The sequence below is a fragment of the Varanus komodoensis genome, unplaced genomic scaffold, assembly GCF_004798865.1.
Source record: "Varanus komodoensis strain SLA01 unplaced genomic scaffold, ASM479886v1 scaffold1, whole genome shotgun sequence".
NCBI lineage: Eukaryota > Metazoa > Chordata > Lepidosauria > Squamata > Varanidae > Varanus > Varanus komodoensis.
Genome location: NW_025335268.1, coordinates 125,839,991 through 125,860,173, shown reverse-complemented (window position 1 = coordinate 125,860,173; position 20,183 = coordinate 125,839,991). Strand labels below are relative to the sequence as shown.

At 41.5% G+C, this 20,183-nt stretch overlaps 1 protein-coding gene across 2 annotated transcripts in view; it reads right to left on the bottom strand.

Annotated features, from left to right (window-relative positions):
• DEF6 (DEF6 guanine nucleotide exchange factor) overlaps positions 1-15,357 on the bottom strand; it is a 46,517-nt gene extending 31,160 nt beyond the window's left edge. For both annotated transcript variants that reach the window (XM_044444789.1, XM_044444795.1), the window contains exon 1: positions 15,149-15,357. In XM_044444789.1, the coding sequence (XP_044300724.1) occupies positions 15,149-15,244 (96 nt within the window). In that variant the 5' untranslated portion in view covers positions 15,245-15,357. The remainder of the gene's footprint in view (positions 1-15,148) is intronic.
• Between the last annotated feature and the right edge of the window lie 4,826 nt (positions 15,358-20,183).

Below are 20,183 nucleotides of genomic sequence, written 5' to 3'. Positions count from 1 at the left end.
TAAGCTACACTGAGTGCCATTTAAATTGTTCTGTAAACCACCCTGAGTGTGAACCTGGCCAACAACCAAGGTCTGATGGAAGGCTATGCAAGGATTAGCCCTCAAGTAACTTGTTGGCCATGTTTGTAGACACAACAGCCCATGGTTGGGGGTTGCATATTCATAATGGTAACCAGCATACATCTCATTTCCTCAAATTAACCCATGATGAGCTATCAGGTTGTGTGCACTGGCTCAATATGTTCCAAAGATTTCAGGGGCAACAATCTCTGTGACAGGATCTCACATTAGATGAGGAGAAGCCAACATTGCTCGTTGTTGCCTTAGCAACATGTAGATACTTCAAAATGTTCTGCTCTGAAAAGTCGTCACTGTTTCAAACATCCTGTGGCACGCGTGTCACAGCGGGCACACAGAGCGCTCTCTGATGGCATGCGAGCCAAGTCGCCCCAGCATCACCCCAGCAGCCAAGCAACAGGTAACAGTGCACATAGGGGCCATGCGCATGCTTGGAAAGGAGTAGCAGCGCCAGGCAATGACATCACTCATTAGCTGTGACTTGTCTGAGCTTTCGCATGGCTGGTCAGTGCGCTGCCAAGGATATATATGTATATTTGCTTGGACTGGCTGTGAGTTATTTTTTTCTAAACTAAAACCTCAGTATTCAGGTTTTATTGCAGTGTTGGCACTCTGGGATAAATAAGTGGGTTTTGGGTTGCAGTTTGGACACTTGGTCTCCAACAGGTTCGGCATCACTGAACTAGGGCATTTTATGAAGTCTGATACCATACTCTGCATCATAACATGCACAAAAGTAATAAGAGAGAATAAAATGACAAAGATACCAGAGATTCAAGGAACAAATGAATGCCTTGGGCAAATAATGCCAAAATGAAAACACAGAAAGATAAGTAACTATACAAAGTGTTATATACGAGCCTCCCCACTCCTGATGCCCTCCAGATGTGTGGATCTGCAGCACCCATCATTCCCACCAAACATGACCATGGGGGCATGCCTGTTATTTGCATGGGAGGAGCATCCATTAGCTTCAGGGGGAGCCTCTCTCCCATGCAAATCTTAAGTGAAACCATGGTGGGCGGACAAAGGATAAAAAGTCCTATCCCATATGGACTGGGATACTAGTCAGATATCCTCCCTCTGGCTACACTGGCTGTTATGAAAGAAAATCCCATGCTTATCATGAGTACTGCTACATCCAGGATTTTGTGTTGTAATTCTTGTCTAGTAAATTTGTTGGCTGTTAACCGTAGATCTCTATTAGGACTATAAAGGCTGTATAGCCAAGTATTGGAAGTACTGCCACAAGAGGATTTATTGAGACTTAGGATTCAGCTCTGGAATGTCTGGTCCCAACATCTGGGGGCATATTGGCATGACACCCTCAGCTGTGTCATATCCTTACCCATATCCTGAAAGAGATAGGACACACAGAGGATTCCCTTAGGTTGCATCTGGTCTTTCTGTGCAAATTGAAATGGCAGCACTGTTGGGGCAGTGAGTTCCCTGTTGGTCTTGGGGCCCCTAGCAGGTGCCTAACGGTCCCACCCTCTGGAGCTGACACACGATCCCTGCTACATGGAGTTTGGGCCAAAGAGCCTTCAATCCTTCAGAGATGCCTGAAACCAGAGTCTTTATGCACACCCAATAACAGACAATGCAAGTGTATGCATCTGTAAAGGCTTGTGACCTTCATACTATGTGAACAGCAGCACTTGAAAAAGGGCCAGTGATGGATCACAGAAAAACACCCCCAGGAATACTTGGTTGTGGGCTCCCTTCTCCTTTCATCTGGCCCTGAAAAAAGCTAGTTTCACTGTTTCTGGCAGGTGGTTGATATGCATTCTGCCTGGTGCCATTTCTCTTATCTTCAGCACACTGGGCTTGTTTCTCTAAGCTGAATGTGGAATTATAGTTGGCTTTTGTGTGGCACAGAATCGTGCTCTGCAAAGGCGCCAGCTTGAGTCAGGGGTGGAATGTTTAATGGAAGAGGAGAATGACAGCTCCCTTTCTTCTCACTGGTTGGGGATGCTTTCAGACAATTGCTGGGGGCTGGAATGATCCTTCTGGTTTCAAATCAAGAGCTTGTCTTGAATGCTAAAAGGTGACAAGATGCTGCTTATATGGTTGGACCAGGATTGGGCAGCCAAAGCACTATAATCCAGAGGCCAAAGCGTTGCCTACTAGCCAGTGTAAGTGCAGGCCTCAGAACTCTTTTCCTTACAGGCTGTGGCCCTGAGCCAAGTCACTCCATTTTGGCATCACAGGGCAAAGGACAGGTTCAAAGTTCTGAATTCTGTGTGGGTAACAGAGAGATGGCTATGAGAGTTGGTGAGGTGGTTAGAGCGCTGGACTGGGGACCTGGAGATCCAGGTTCTAGGCCATGAAGTGACCACTGGGTGACCAGTCAGTTACTCACTCTCAGCCTAACCTACCTCACAGGGTTGTTGTTGTGAGGATAAAATGGAGCTATGCAAGCTGCTTTGGGTTCCTCACAAGACAAAAAAGGTAGGATACAAATGCAATATAATAGTTTACCAGTTCATAGCTGATGTCACATCTCTGTCACGTCCGGTTAAAGAAACAGCACAGTTGGACATGTGCCATTTCTTGCACAGACTCATTGTGTGGTCTTGCACCTCCCCCACTCCCTTCTCCCCAATCCAGAAAACAGAAACAACACTCATCAGAGTTACCGGTCAATTGTAAAGATGAAAAGAGGGAAAACAAGTGAAGAACTGATGTTACATGGCTGTCATGAAGATAAAATAGGAATGTCTCATTCACACAGCAAACAGCTTCCTGGGGGAAGGATAGGGTACAGACATGGTTGAAAGCCAGAATAATTGTGGAGCTCAATCGTACAGCCTAAGCCTGTGCGTAGAAGGCTCCAGATACAGTCTCTGGTACTTCTAAGAGAAAGGACCTGGCAGCAGGTGATGGGACGAACCTCTGCCTGAGACTCTGGAGAACTGCTGCCAATCAGAGTAGACAATTATGAGCTGGTTAGATGTGTAAGTCAAAGGTAGCTTCCTACTTGGCAAATAAACTGAGTCTTAGCAAAGTGGTCAGTTTTCATCCCTCTGGATGCTTTTCAGCAACACATCTGTTATACACCAAGCCAGACCCTGTAAGAGGTACAGTACATACATGCACTCACATGCACACAATTGTTTGAGTGTTGCATCCTCAGATCATCAAGTTGTTTCGCCTACTGTTCAACCACACTCTATCTTGCCCTAACGTAAACCCGTTATATCTGCTTCTCCCTTCTGGAGCAGGAGAGAACATATTTTTGCCCTCTCCTGCGTGATAGCTGTTCAGGTATCTGTTCCTTCTCCACTCATGGTCGAGTTTTAATAATTCCTCACAGGACTTATTTTCTACACTGCTGACCAGCTTCCTTACTGTCTTCTGAATGCATTCCAAGTTGTCTCCATCCTTCTTAAAACATGGTGCCAGAACCAGACACACTATCCCAGGGTAAGGTCTGACTACTGTAGTCTAAAGTGGTATTCTTATTATTCACACCTATTTTAGTCCACCTCCTGAAAAAGAATCTGCCCAGCAGAATTAACAACTCCTCTTACCATTTTTTCAATCACTTCCTAGTAGCACCATACAACTTCTGTTTTCTCCTGAAGCACTCTTATCTGGCAAATAAATCTGCATGATAGTATGAACCTGCAAGAGCTTCATCTGTCACAACTCTCTCAACTTCCAGCAAGTACAAGTTCAGAGACAGAAACCACAATTTGTTGGAGTATGTGTTTGAAAAAGACACTAGCATGATAGTGCTTCCTGCAAGAGGCACCAAACACAGCAGGCTTGGCCTTCTGAGATTCGTAAGGAGCTGCAGAGTGATACTGCTTCTCGCAGATGACTAACTGGACAATTATGGCACAGGATGCACAGAGACATCATTCCAAGCCATTTAGAAAATAAGAAAAAATCTCTAGGCGGCGATCCTTGCATTCAGCTACCTGGGAGCAAGCACCAGTGGACACAGGAGGATTTATGTCTGAGAAGATTGCACTGTCTGCCATATTTGACGGCTTCTGATCCTATATTTTATGGTGAAAAATCAGGTTTATGATTTCTTTAAGAATTCTTCTCTCTCCAATTTTCTCCTGTCTCTTTGTGTCTTGCTAGTTCCAAACCAAATGCTGAAAACTGCTTCTGCTGAACCCCTCGTTTTTCCTCAAGCAGTCTTACCGATATGCTTTTGTTATTACATGACTGGGTGCTTTATGGCTACAACCCCATCGCCAGCTGAAGTATGATAACAGTTGAAAGCAAACATCTAGAGTAATCCAGGATGCCCACTCCTGTATTACTAGAGCATAGGTGAGGAGAAAGCTGCTGTGCCACTTACCCACTAAAAAGAGAGGGCAACATTTTTCTCTGAAAGCCCACTGACCCATGGGAAGAATCAGCTGGAGGCTGCAACGGCTGGTCAGTGGTGGTGGCAAAGCCAAAGGGTGGAAAGGGTTAGCAGGATGGATCTCTGTCTTTTGCTCTGTGCCACACATGAAATAAGGCCATGGATTGCATGCAGTCCACAGACAGCAGCAGCCCCCTGCTTCCCCCTGTGCTAAAGCCTATCCTCCTCCTGATGAGACCACAACGAACTTATTCACAATTTGTTCAGGCCAATTCTCCACAAAACTGCTGAACATTTGGGAAGATGGGGTCCATTATACTCAGCTCTGAAGCAGAGAGAATAAGAGTCTGAAAGCTCTCCAGTACAATAGCAGAGAAGCTCTTGAGGGCTGCATGCCAGTGGTGGGTGGAGGCAAAGACAAAGGGGCGGGGCAAAATACCAATGGGTTAAGGAGGACTCTGGCAGTTCTCCGTGCATACTTAACTGCGGGACAGGCAGAATTCTGAAGCCTGCACAATTTGAGAGGCTCTCAAGCACCCGGAGAAGATTTAGGGGTGGGCAAGTGGCAGCAACAAGCACAAATAATGAGTGGCTATTGCGCCAAGTCAAAATCTGTAGACCCTTCTTCTAACAAAGAATACTATTAACAAGACTCCCAGAGAACTATGAAGAAGGGCCCTACCAGAACAATGGTGCTTCTATCTCTTTACTCCCCTCCCTTCTTTGTAATTAGTAATTGCACACACACACAACAGCTTGTGATCAACAGCAAGAGGGAGCCTGGCCTGGGGTTAAAGAATAAAACTCAAAGGTTATGCAAAGCCAGTTTTCTCCTTCTGCCACCAACTCTGGAGGTCTGAGTAGGTCATTTGACTCCTGCCTCCACTCTGAAGCTGTACCAGTTAATTCATGACACATTTAAGATTTAGAGGTATGGGTGAAAATTATGGAATTGGGTACTTTCTTTTGGGCAACCTTAATTCCATTAGTGTAGTTAGATTCCCTAAATTCCAGTCAGTAATCTTGTAGCCAAATTCTGTAAGGAGATGCCTGAGATAGGCGACTAAGAGGATCAGGTAGCACAGGCTCAGCAGCTCCAGTTATTCACCAGCTCTGCGACACAAACTTGCTTCAGTGCAGGAGCAGGACGAGTATGTTATTCCACTCATGTACCACTCTGTCCTAATTTCATTCTGGTGAGGATCGGAAAAGACAGCCTTCCCAAATCTGGCATCCTTCAGATGTGTAGGATTACAACTCCATCAGCCCCAGCAAGTCACAGATGGGAATTGTAATCTACCACATTTAGGAGACATGGGTCAAGCCTCAATTGGCTACTATTTCATTTTTCTCCATCCTTCTGCCAAGGAGTTCAGAATGGTATATCTGGTTTGCCATTCCCTTTTTATCCTTACAACAACCCTGTCAGGTAGTTTACACTAAGGAAGAATGATTAGACCAAGGTTCTTTAGTGATTTGCATCAACGTGTAAGAATGTGAACGCAGGTTCTAATCTGATGCTTCAACCCATCTTCCCCTAACATGGTGCCCTCCAGATGTACTATGCTACAACTCTTACATTTGCAGCTAGCACAATCAGCTGGTGCTAAGTTGGGGTTGTTCTAGTTTATAACACATCCCAAGGATAATTAGAATGACACATTCGGTGACCGCATCTTCTTGTAATAATAAGTAGGTTTGTTCAAGAAATAAGGTACAGGTGAGTTGATTTTCCAAGATGTATTGTGTTTTTCTCCCCCACTCCTCTTCAAGCAAAGGACTAGACTGGGAGAACACAATAAAGATTATCTAGGCACCCACTGCAGTGTTGCATGACAATATTATCATTCATACTGTATGCAGCCTCCACAGTGCTGCCATGCTCTACACAACAGCCCCTAAACTAAACAGTTTCTCACGTTCCTTGTTGCCTCCCATTAGACTGTCCTAAGGCCTAAGGGACCTAAACACTGATTGTGCTAACACTTGGGCTGAAATGTTTAGTTTATCAATCAGTTAGATTAATCAGGCAGAACAATTCTTTTCAGTGCAAATACTGCTGAAAAGTGCAGGCAGCATGCACTGTTTTAAAAGGGGCATTGCCTCCTTTAAGAACGGGGTAATATATCTGCTAAAATGATCCTCCCGAAATACATACGCAAACTGCCTGTAGACAGAGAATGCTTTTTCCTCTTTAGAACCATTGTGTTCTTGTAATATGTAATTTAAAAAATTAATACAACTACAACTCATACAATTAACTAAGTAAATTGGGCGTTAGCACTAATGAATCATAAATTAAAGCAAGTGTAAACAAGCCCAAGATACTTAGCCCAAATCCATAAAATGTATTTGGCTTTTTCACCCACCCTTTTATTAAAGGTAAAAATATTAATCTTTACTGATGGATTACATCAGAAATGTTAAATTCACAAGTGATTTAAAAAGACTTGGTTTCAAAAAGAGAGAAAGTACAAATCAAGTGAGGATTGCCTTGTTGCAACATGCAAAGTATAAGGAAAACAAGCAGCAGAAACATGTTCCACATTTGAAAAAAGAAAAAAGCCCTCACTGAACTGTACAGGAAGCCACAAATGCAGTTACATCTGTTGGTTTAGTGATTCTCATACTATAACACTGACTTTGAATTTCTTAGTAAACCTGCTGTGAGGAATAAGGTCCTAGGAGAAGCAGAGTGGGAAAGATACATGTGTAAATAAGGGGGAAAAATTAAAAAGTGGATCTCAAGCATCCCTTGAACCCTTACCCTTGAAGACTTGCTCATTTTTTAAAAAATAAATTCTAAACAAATACAAATGCAAAAATCATGCAATAAAGAAAAAAGAGCACTCAATACACAAAATCCAGTTAAACAAACAAACAAGCAAACCAGAAATCACACTTAGTGCACACCTCCACTGGGACCATGGCTGCCTAACAATTTTTTTTTTTTTTCATTTTTCTGCTCTTTCCAAGATACAACCTTCCAACCAAAATTGCTATACATCCTTTGAGGGTTAATTACCATCCCCTTTTAGTAATAAATATTCAATAAACATACCCCATATGTTATTAAAAAAAATTATTTACGAATCCTTTTTGCACCCTTATCTCACACGTCAACTTGTCATTAACTGCTATATTCCAAACTTCTTTATACCATTCAATTAAATGGAGATCCCTTTTTTTCCTTCCAGTTCTTTACTATTACCAATTTTGCTGTGGATACCAAATTTATTATTAATTCTTTGATATTCCATTTCCATTTTTTGTTACTAAAAATTAATGATAATGCTATTTTAGGATCTACTTCAACTTTTAGATTCAATATCTTACTAATCTCCTTAAAAATCATTATCCAGAATTGTTCAATGTTTTCACATTCCCAGCCTTGCTCATTTTAATGTTGAAAACAGCATTCTGCACACACATTCTGCATGCGCATACAGACACCCTTGTACATTGTGAGTGGGCTGGTATCCACCAAAGAAAAAGAGGGGTCTGTTGAAAGTCAGCTGACACACTGGGCAATACACTTAGCCATGTCTGAAAGGCAACGTGTCACTCACATTTTTTGGTACAGCCCATTGTTAGCATTCAGAAAACTCCAAGATCTATTACTGGAAACTCCAGTAAGAAGAGGATCATGGCACAGGAAAAGCTTCTCTCTGAGACCATGGATTGCTGTTGCTAGCCAGAGATTATTTCCCCACCCAGGTACCTTCCCTAACTACTTGCTGCCAGGCCGGCATGGCCATATTGACTGGAGGTGATGGGAGTTGTAGTCTCACAAATCTGGGGGGGAAGTTCTCATCAGTCTTCATGACTGGAAAAAAATGAGGTTCTGCAGATATATAGCACCAGCAGCCTACATGTCTGAAGCAGTGATATCTGCATGCAGCTGAACAGGAAGAAAAATCTTGCTAGACATGAGACTCAGCAGTTCCTACATACGTACAGGAGGCACATGTATAAGGCACACTGCACAGTTTTGACAAACTGAGAGAAGAACAAATACTTATAAATGGTCAAATACTCTGAATTACCACTTGTTCCTTTCCTAGCAGGACTCCTGCGCTCTTAACCACTGCATGGCAAATGAGGAGAGGTGTCACTGCATCTTGATGCTGAGGAAACTATAATGTTACAAATATGGCATTATGAATATAGCTGGTGGTAAGTTTTTTTTTTGACTGATTATAATCATTTTTCCTTCCACTGTATGAGTAACAGTTCTGTACTTAAATGAATTACCATGACCAGTGGTGATGAAGCCCTGCTGATTACCAACATGGGAATCCACAGAAATTTTTCCTGACCTGGTGAGCTGAGGATAGCAAAGTATACAGGTGTATAACTCGTGCCAGACCCTATCATTTCTGGTAGAGATGGTGACTGGTGGCAACCCTTAAGCGCCAGGTTCATCGGGCTTCTCAGAAATTTGTAAGGCAGCTGAACTCTCTGTTGTTTTTTAATCTTTACTTTTAAAAAAATGAACTCTCCCCTCAATTAGTTCAGCTAGCCATTTGGGAAGGAAAAAATAAATAAAATCCATGAACATAAGGAAAGCAATACGTTGCTCTGGTTTCTTTCTTTCCATGAAGATGTTAATATTCCACAAGTCACCCACATATTAATTTTGTGAAAAGAAAGACCAATGTTCCGTTCTGTACTGAAAAAGGATAGGTCTGGTCTGTGGCGCTGATGGAAACCCACCAGACAGTATAGATTTGCATCATATATTCATGACTCTTTATGGAATCTGGGAGACATATATTAACTAGGCTAAATAGTAATACTGTCATAACTTCACCCTCATCAACTAACGGGACATGTTGGAAAGACTTATTAAAAGAAACTTTAGAAAAAGAAATTATGAAATATTTTCCTCAAGTACTACATATGCAATCACAGGCAGACTTCTTTGTCCCCAGATTAATTTGGATTGACACAAATTTTGTGTATCCAGTGTATCTTATGATTATTATATTATGTCTTATATGGTTGAATGTTACATCCTTCTATTATTTATGTAACATTCAAGAAAAGCATTTTTTTAAAATTGCACCTACACATTTTGCTTTGGATTCCACAACAACGTGCCTCTGTTTAATGAAAGCTGATAATTAATGACAGCTTATCCGAGGGTGAAAACTGCTTCTCCTACTACCTCCAACCCCTGTGGACAGCCACAGTTTGTAGGATGCCACTCTATTGCTCATATTGTCCAATGGCATTTCACCTTCAAAATTAACAACCCTATTCCTCATTTCAAATGCTTACCTGCAGCACACAATGATCCACTTCTCATTTAATAAGAAAATACCATGGGAAGGTATCTTCTTGTTACAGCATTGGGTACCATTTTAAATGTATGGGGCACAGAGAAACTGTGCCTTAGCTTCCTCTTACATATGAACCTGGTAAAGATGGACTGTTGGGGTAGTTCGCAAGCCACCTGTGATCCTAAAATAACCCACGGATTTTGGGTGCCTTGCCAGTCATTTTAAGCTACCCTCTGTGGCCTAAAAATTCAAAATGGTGGGGATGCCATGGCCTTTTCCTGCAGGGAAATTCACCCATAGTGACTTCTAATTATGTGTGAACTAGGTTACTACATATCCATTATTTTGGATAACATGCCTTAAGTGGCCCATATTTTTAGGAAGGTCTGAGAGGATTTGTCTGCACAGGTGATGTTCTGCTAGGGTGCAGGCACTCAGTGGGTGTCCAAACGCAGCTATTCTTGATGCCAGCATGCCGCCTCACATCTTGGAGACAGTACTTATTAGTTAGTAGCTACCAACCAGTACCATTATCCTCCTTTAATTTGTTTAACCCCTTTTAAAGTCATCTGACTTGGTGACCATCATCACAGCTTGACAGTGAACAACAATTATATATATACATAGCATAATACCATTAATGCATGAACATCATTTGAGGGGTGACTTATTGTTCTCAGACTATATTGTCCAAGAATACCTGTACCTGTGGCTAAAAGCCAGTGTGGTGTAGTGGTTAAGAACATGGGACTGGGACTCAGACGATCTGGGTTCTAGTCCCCACTCAGACATGGAGCCAACTGGGTGACTTTGGGCCAGTCACAGACTCTCAGCCCAAACTACCTCACAGGGTTGTTGTTGTGGGGATAAGATGGAGGAGGTGAATGATGTAAGCTGCCTTGAGCCCTTTGTAGGAAAAAGGCAGGATATAAATAAATAAATAAATTAAAAAAGGAAAATCCTTTTGATAATGAAGGTAGGTCCCATATTGATTGAAAAAGAAAAGTTGAAATAATTTCAAAAATGATAGCAGCTTTTATTTGGAATGAACTAAAACCATAGGTGGGTATGAACATCCTACAGAAAAAGGATAAGGCTTAAGTATAAGGAAGGAGTATTCTAAGTTCCAAACACTGTATTATATTATGAGTCAGTTTTCATATTAAAGCATAGCTACAAGAAACTATGTGGTTTAAGGTATTCCAAGACAGCATGGATATTCTTCCCCGGTAGGCCACAAGAAAGTCAACAAAAACATCAGGAATTGAATGTGTTTAGTTAAGCAGATATAACCATTTGCAATAAATGGAAATACCTATCATCCCCGTGTATCTCTCTGCTGACTTTATTTACTTATTCAGAAGATCTTAAAGTAGAGGGAGAGGTTGCTTTATGGAAAGATGTAAATGTTATTAGGTTTCAGAATGTTTTAAGGAATAATGCATGTACAATCATCACAGAGATGATCCAAAGATTAAACAGGAAACAACCTTGTTCATTACAGATGCTGTAACTGAGAAGTACAGTTTGAAGAGTCATGGTGAACAGATCAGAACGGAAAAGAAAAAAATTTTGGAGGAAATGTCTAAAGGACTGTATACATTTATGACATATTGCTGGATAATATCAAGGGGATAGGGAATTATTGGCATCAACAATTAGGTTATGAGCTAACATTTGCACTCAAGGAGCAGCAAGATCTTATGTCATTAATATAACAGAAAAGCATTGCAAATTAATGTATGGGTGGTAAAAGTGACCCCAGGGAAACTAGGAGGTATCAAAATATGGCAAATATGATCCATATGTTGTGGGATCATCCAAAGTTACAGTCCTTCTGGAGCTGGTGAGAAAAGAAATGCAGGTAATTATTGGTGAAACTATCTCAGGAATGTCATTAGGGTATTTTAAAGAGGCAACCAAAACCAAAACTGAAAACTATGTGTTAGTGTGCAATTTATTGATACTGGCCAAGTTAATAATAGCTAAAGACTAGGAACAATCAGCATTAAATACCCTCAAATGGAGACAGAAAATATGGCATGTGGCCACAATGGTTGAGGTAACAGAATTTGTAAGGATAAGAGTTGGGAAAAGATTCAAATTGCCTTTTAGGAGAAATTGTACTAACTTCTCAACATACACTTCTTTAAATTATGGTTTAAATATGATGGGGGATGGCATGTTACTGAAGGATGACTGGGAGTTACATTTGCTATTATTATATGTACTGCACATTGTATAGTGTATTTAAGATGTTTAATACATTGCTTACTAAATATTAAAGCAACAACAACAACAATAATAATACACTGGGTGGCTATTGATATTCTTAGTGATGTACATTTACTGAAATCAAGAAAACTGTCTGCAAATTGTTCTGCTCAGACAAAATGACTGACATATCTAGTTAAGAAAAAGCACGCTATGTTAATTTCGTCTTAAGCTTAATTTTAATATAATTATCTCAAACTTATTTGCAATAACTAAAAAAATTAACCTGAAATACTTTATTAGAGCAAAAAATGTATAAAGGACACATGTGCTGCAATCCTAAATGCATTTATTCCACTGAGTTAATTGCTGTATGTACTAGGCATGCTGAAAAATATACTCTTGGGTGGTTAACAGCAGCAATATTTATGAGTGGATAGAATGTTAAACTAGGACTGGAGTGACCCACTTGACATGAAGTGCATTGTGCGACTTCAGACCAGTTACTGACTCTGGGTCTAAGTAGGCCTACTCACAGGGTTGTTGGTGGGATAAAATGGAAAGGAAGAAGACCAAGTATGCCACCTTGTGCTATCTAAAGGAAAAGTGGGATATAAATGTAAAACTAAATCATAAACATGATGATGTGTAAAGAGGAAGCCACAAGGATGCCTAAGGCAGACTTTCCCAATTTGATGCTCTACAGATGTTTTGGACTGAAACCTAATAAGCTCCAACAAGCATAATAGATAATGGCAGCTTAATCAAACATCTGGAGTGAAGACACATGATAGATGCACCTTGCAGACACCAAGCAAATTTAGGGTTGGTTACTGGCTGAAGGGAAGATCACTTGGGAATTCTAGCCTGTGTGTGTGTGTGCGTGTAAAAAGCTAAAATAAGTAGAATCAGTGCTTATTTTGTAAAAAAAAAAAAAAAGTGCCGGAACTCACCTCTTGGGGTCACACTTTTACACTAAAAAATATTTTCAATTCACCAACTTTTTTTGAAATAAAGAACTTATTTACCTTTTGCACATAGCCAGTCACTCTACACACACATAAACATAATGGTCACCGCCGGCAGGAAGCACTCAGTGCGCGACCACACGACCGATCCCAAGCCGAGCAGCGTCCCAAGCAGATCAGCGCCCTCACAAGCAGCGCGGACACACACGCAGCCCGCAGGCACTATTTTAATGCTTTTTGCTGCCGACCTGCTACGCCTGACAGGGCGATTCATAATCACATGGAAAAATCCGTCAAAAAAAAGGCGCCGGAATGCTGTTCCAGTGCGTTCTATGACAAAAAAAGCCCTGAGTAGAATAAATATAGTGTACTTGGGGGAGGGAGAATTGTTCTTGAATCCTAACTCAAAGATATCCACAAAAAAGCTCTCAAACCTAGTAAGCATCCTACCCACCTTTACTGATATTCAAAATGATGTTTTCGCTTTATCATACTTATGGCCAAGGAGTGGAAGGTGCTAACACAAGCATATAAATTCTTAGGACTCCTTGCTGTCAGCAAGATTTCATACAGAAACAATGACGTAATGGCTCTGATGTCTCAATGCTGTTTGCTTGTCACGCACGGAACAGCAAGACTAGCATGCACATAGGAACACAATGTGTTCCTTATCTGGGTTCCATACTGGCTGATTAAAAGTACATGTCTAAAGTGGAGTGAACACCCCACCTTCACCACCACACCAAGCAAGTATAACCTGGGACTGCCAGAAACATGTTTTTCAAAAAATCTGTTCTTTAGCACTGTGTCTTGACAACCCTGGATATCATAACTCCCTTTTAGAGAAAGACACAACCACCATTTTTGGAAAGAGTGCAATTTCATCTCTGTTCCAGACCTGAGACCAACTTCCTCCAAGCTGGTACCCTCCAGGTGCACTGGACTACAGCCCTCACAATCCCTCAGCAAACCTGGCCATTGGCCATGTTGGGGAAGGTCACTTAAGAAAGAAAGAAAGAAAGAAAGAAAGAAAGAAAGAAAGAAAGAAAGAAAGAAAAGCAAAATCTGTAGAGAAGTTCTAAAATAGTTTATTTGCATAAGGAAAGCCACATTCAACACACCATATCAACAGGCTGTAAGTCTACAAGAGCTTCTTACAAAAATCAAGAACAGCAGCTTAGAATTTCTCAGCACAGCCAGGGCCATCAAGCAGGTACTTATCCCTTGCAACTGTCTGGACCTGTTCTAAGGCTAGATAGGAGGGGCAAAGCCCCTTTTCACCGATGAAGCCAGCTGCCACCTTCTGTAAGAGGAGCGAAGGAAGGAAACCTCCGCCTTTATCACTGCCATGCATCTGCTTGTGCTGATTTCAGCACCATTTGCACCCAACATTAAGCAGATCTTCTGTTCTGCCCTACTTTTCAAGCCTGCATTTACATCTCAACTTCCTCCCCCATCATCGCCCCCACAAAAAAAATGTAATTAAACAAGCCCCAGCTCCTAAATTCTGCTTCAAAGCACCACCTTTAAGAGTAGCAGTGCCAGAGAGGGTTCTTTTTTCCTCTCTTACTGAAGAAAGTGGCTCTCCTTAACTCAACCAGAGATCTCTCCTGCTCACCACCACCCGACAGATTACCGCAGGGTAGGGGCGGAAAGCAACGCGCCTGCAAAGAGAACCACCAACATTTTTGCACAAGACGGGGCCACTTCCACAAGGTGCGCGGAGCAACTAGTAGATCGTAGGAGGGAGCCTAGCAAAAACGCGACAATATTTGAGACTGGCTTATTTTAAAATGCGGTCTGTTGGGCAAGAGCAGGAAACACACACACACACACACACACACACACACACACACACAGTCACACACCGACATCAGAAAGGAGGCAAACTCTATTCGTTTCTTCACCTGATTCCGCTCTCTCTCTCGCTCCTTCCCCACCCCCGCCGCTTCAACTCAGTGCAGAGGTGGGGAACGTCACACGATTTAATTGCAAAAAAATTGTACTTTGAAATAGACAAACACAATCCAGTTATAGATCTCTGCTCTTTGCAAGGACAGCGAGATGCAGCTGAGAGATCTATTTTCTTACTGCCCAAGTTCTCATCCGAGCCCCGAACTAAGCGCAGCCCTGCAACGCGCCTAAAAGTAGCCCTCCTGGAGCAAACGGCGAGCGAGGCGAACAGCCCAGTAGATCTTTAGGCAGACACGCTGCACGCCCTACCTCTCATTAGCCCAGTCACCCCCTTTTTAATTTTATTTATTTATTTAACTTACTTTCAGCTGAGACTTGGACACTTTGCCGCTTTTCTCCGCGTCCAGGGCTGTGAAGGCGTACCAGATGGACTTTAAAAGCTCGGCTCTCAACTCCATGGTCCGAGAGCAGCACCGATGACACAGTCTGCTCGCTCGCGCGGAGGATCCTCCCTCGCTCAGGAAACTCGCCGCTCTTTCGCGATAACCAGCAGGGGGAACCCTGGAGCCGCAGCGCCCCCTGTCGGTCAGACGCTGAGAAACCCGCGCTCGCCTCCAGCATTTGCTTTATTTTCTTTCTCCCCAGGTCTTCTGGAGTGTTCAATACACTCAAAAGCTAATGCATGCATATCAAAGAAAGAACGAAATTGTCATCAGAGGCCTTGCTCAGAGTGCTTTTGCATGCTAATATGCACCGGGTGGCTACTTAGGAGTAAGCCTTTTTCGTGAGAGCCCCCACCCGCTTATGGAATGCCTTCCCCAGAGAAGTCCTCCAGGTGCACAAGGAAACTTTTTAGCACAAGGAAAATAACTTTAAAAATGGGAGTGTCTACGTGCACTATATTTTTTTTGTTGCTGCCCTTCATTAACATGATGACTGGAGAATGCTGGGGATTAGAAATCTTTTCTTCTGTTGAAAGCTTGCATCAGTAGTTTTCCCCCAAATTTGAAAGAAAGGTAAGCTATGTCAAGCCACAGTTGGAGTCTTTTAAACTAGCGTTTTGCATCAGCTTGATTTGAAATCAAGCAAAATTGTAGCCCTTTTTAGGTAGTTCACAATGCCAAATTTCCAGCTACTAGCTGCAGATACCATTTTTATAAGCAATAGAATTTAGAGGCTTATTATGGTGGAACCAGAGGGGGGGTTGCCACTCACCTATAATATGTAGTCTAGTTGCTTATTTAACATTTTTATCTTTATCTAACAAGCAAAAATATTATGAAACTTTGAATATTGAATAAAAATGCTAATGAACATCAAAAATATTTCTGGCAACATATACTGAAGAGGGTAAAGTGGAAGAAGGGAGGAAACAATAAGAACAATTTTCTACCATGCAGTTAAGTCTCCAAGGGGTGCAATTCCACATGCTTAAACAGAAAAAGTCCTGCAATTCCCAGCATTCCCCAACCATCTTGTCTGGTTAGAGCATATTGAGAACTGTAGGGCATTCTTCTGTTTAAACATGCAGAGTCTGACCCTGACCCTAACCCCAACTCTTGATTATCTGGAATATGTTCAGTTAAACACACTTGAGAGTAAATATCCATTTGCTATAAAAATCATTACCTCTTTCTGCATAGCTACCAAAAGGAATCTAGGAAAACCACAGGAAAAGAAATCTATTGCACATGTGTGTGGGGTAAAGGAAACTTCTGAACAAGTGCTTTGTATAGAAGAAGGTGGGCACTGCAGCCGTGGCAAATTCCTTTTTTAAATTTGGGGGGAAGTAGAATGTCTACAGAGCAGTACAACTCAGACTAATTTTCTTCCCACTGCTTGATGTTTTACAAAGAGCACAGCCATCTGGCTGGCCATAAGAAATCCAGAGTCCTGGCTCCATCTTCAGACCTCAAAGCTGATGCCAGGGGGCATTTCTATGGGGCAGGTAGTGGAGGAGTGAAGCTCCATCAGGATATGAGGAATACCAGTGACTCCTCTTCGTGAGCAACTGCAAAAGACCTAGATGACAAAATTGGCAGTCTGGTCTTATGCAGGGCAAGATAAGCATGGAGGTCACCTTCACCTCTACAGTCCCTCTGCTGTTGATAGGATGCCTTTAATGCTCCAAGTTTAGAGGTGTATGGACGTCCCACTAGATGCCCCAAACAATTTTGATCATATATTTAACACATTTGCATTAACAGATAAGAGGAAAAGTACATCATATTGAAGCCAGAGTACCTTTTTAAAGTGATAAACAAGTTTAAAACTACTCAGTGTTACAGAAAATCCTAGTATGTAACACTAATTTCAGCTGAGCTATGTCAGTTTCAATTCAAACACTGACTGTGTGGATCACAAAAAGTATGGATGGTCCTGAAACCAATGGGTGTGCCTCAGGATTTGGTTGTCTGAATGTGTAACTGGACAAGCAGCTACTAATAGGACAGAATATGAAGGAACAGAATGATGTCCTATTGGCAAAGGCATCAGATAAGGGTATATTTTCTCCCCCTACCTGTTCAATTTATACACAAAACATATAAGGAAAGCTTGATTAGGATCAGAGAAAGGAAGAGTAAAAAATGACAGATGTTACTTCATGATTACAAAAGAATTACACGACTTTAATGTCAGCAATTAAGAAAATTGAAATTGTGAAAGATTTTGCATACCTTGTTTCAATCATCAACTGAAATAATTAAATTTGAAATAATCAAAGGGAGACTGCTGGAGACCAAGGCCAAAACCATCAACATTACTATATTCCCCTTCACACTATGTACGAATGTGAAAGCTGGGCAGTGGAGAAAGGAAGAAAAACAATGCATTCAAAACAGGGTGCTGGAATACCTGTTATGAATACCCTGGAATGACTGAAAGATAAACATGTGGGTTCTGGATCAAATGAAGCCAGGACTTTCCCTTGGAAGCAAAAGACTAATTACACACATACAGAGGCATATGATAAAGATGGAAGTGTGCAGTTAAGAATCTGTGAAAGACTGATGATGACAGCAGTAGCAACACTGAGATTATTACACACATTTCTAGTGCCAACAAAATTCACCCCAATAGAAACATAAGCACTCTTTTTTGAAACTGCTTAAAGAAGAAAAAAACCAAAATGCAAACGAAGAAAAATGGGTCAGTGTGGGGACTAGGGCCAGGGAAACAGGATGAACTGTTGCAAGGGACCCTTGTACAGCAGCTAGCCACAGTGAGTCTAATCATCTGCCGGATGAACCATGGATTGTTCTGGAAAGAACCTGCACTGTGTGGCTTATTTGCAGGGTTGTTTAGCATGATGTGCAGACTCACCCAATGGGTTTAGGTCCTCTGCACCATTTGGTTCCGCAGAGAATCACAGCTTTCGTCAATTGTCTGTCTCACATAGAACCTTCAGCCTAATACAAAAATAAGCTCAAGAAATCTCACCGAATCTTATATTTCATGAAATGTTGTATATCTAAATGGTATTAACAAGAAAGAATGAGGATGGCATCCTCAGAAATGCTTTTAATTATCATATGCAACAGACTGAAAATATATAGTGTCATCAGTCAGGAGACTTTCTCTGAAATATCTAAGAAGGTTTCACAAGTTTGAAGATAGTGTCAGAATTAGGAAGTAACTCTACATGCAAAAGAACCTCAAGTTCCAGGAATATTCTTGTTAGAAAATACATTCTTTTTGAGATTAAAGTATTATGGTGTATAACCATATAATCTCCCCTAAAACAGACATTTTTTCACCTATCAAATCATTCATTTACCATCATTTCTCCCAACCCCACCCTTATGCATCCTGACACACAGAAATTAAGCATATGACACTTTATCCATCATTTTTATCTCCGTACCATAAAATGCTTAAACTGATTAGATTCATGTCACTAGATTGCTGCTAGCCAGCCACCAGCTACTCTCTTGCACGATGGTGACACAAGTGTTCCCTATCTCAGTTGCTGCCTTGCACTCCCATCTGTCCCTGATGGATGTGCAAGGAATGTGCCCCTTTCCTGCTAAGCCTTCCATTCAGGAGCAATGGCAAAGTGCTGCTTTGCATTCTGAAACATACCAGCTGCATCGGTGGCTTCAAAAGAAAAATGGTTCACCCAAGGAAACCTGCATGTCAAGAGGAGCAAGAAAGTGGAGGTTTTTCTAAGCCATAGCAACGTATTTGTCACCACAAGACAGGAAGGCTTTAGCCATTTCCCTTCCTTTAGTGGAAAAGAAACAACCTCAGATCAGGTGAGTGGATGGGGAACAGAAGGATAGTAGTGAACATTGGCACCTTGGAGACTCCCATCCTCACTTTGAAAATCATGGCTTTTATCCATAGACAAAATGGATAGCCATAGACAAAATGAATGATCAAAGGAAAATAGACAGTGAGATACAGTCAGTGGAAATTTTTAAAGGTTACTTAGCTTCAAGCTTTTCTCAGGCTATTATTAGATTTCATTCTTAAAATTACTGAAGTCATCTTAAAATAATCTGTAAAACCTAGGGATTTTCTCTCAAGCCAGTTTAACAGCAGTGTTAAGTTTATAAACATTCTAAGGCTTTTCTTCTGGCATTAAATGCTCAGGGCAAAGATAAAAACAAGTGGATGTGGTGCTACTGGGTGAGTCCTTTTTAACTGTACACCGAAATGCTTCAAAGGTGAAATGTGGTCTATGCAGGCTTGATTCTGCACAGAGGAGACATTGAGTGAAGTATGTCAAATTGTAAACATAACTGCAAGAGGGCAACAATATTTGAGCACTACATGTATCCATCTGTATACCAACAGAAAGTGTAAAAATAGAGAGAGCAAAAGGCTGCAATCGCATGCTCTATACCGGAAAAGTATTCAGATAGATCGTATTTCTATCTGGCTGGTCTCTAATCATACATTCTCAGGCAAAGTCCTGGAGTGCATGGTGGCTTCTGAGCACCAGGATTTCTGAATGATGTGGATTATTTCAATCCATTTCAATCTGGCTTCTGCCCTAGTTGAGAGATAAGAATTCCTTCAGGGATGATCTATGCCAGAGGGAATCTCAGTGGCTTCCAACAGCATCAACCAAGGTAGCCTTCCGGAATTTCTGCCTCAGGTGGGACTGGGAGGCATGATCAATTATTTAGCAAATAATTGACTTAAGCTGTGATTCATCCCAACCTGCTTAAATGCCAAAGGCCTGCTTGAATATAAAGGTCTTTGCCTACATGTGTAGTCGCACAGCAAAAAGAGAGTAAGACTTTGTGTTGTCCCTAAACATGCTTTTGAAACTGAAAGGAATACTTCTCAATAGCCATTCCCGGGGTTTTAAAATCCCTGCAAAAGAAGGCAGGTCAGTTGGGGTGAATGCTATTTTTATTCTGTGTTTTTAATAATCATGTTTTAATA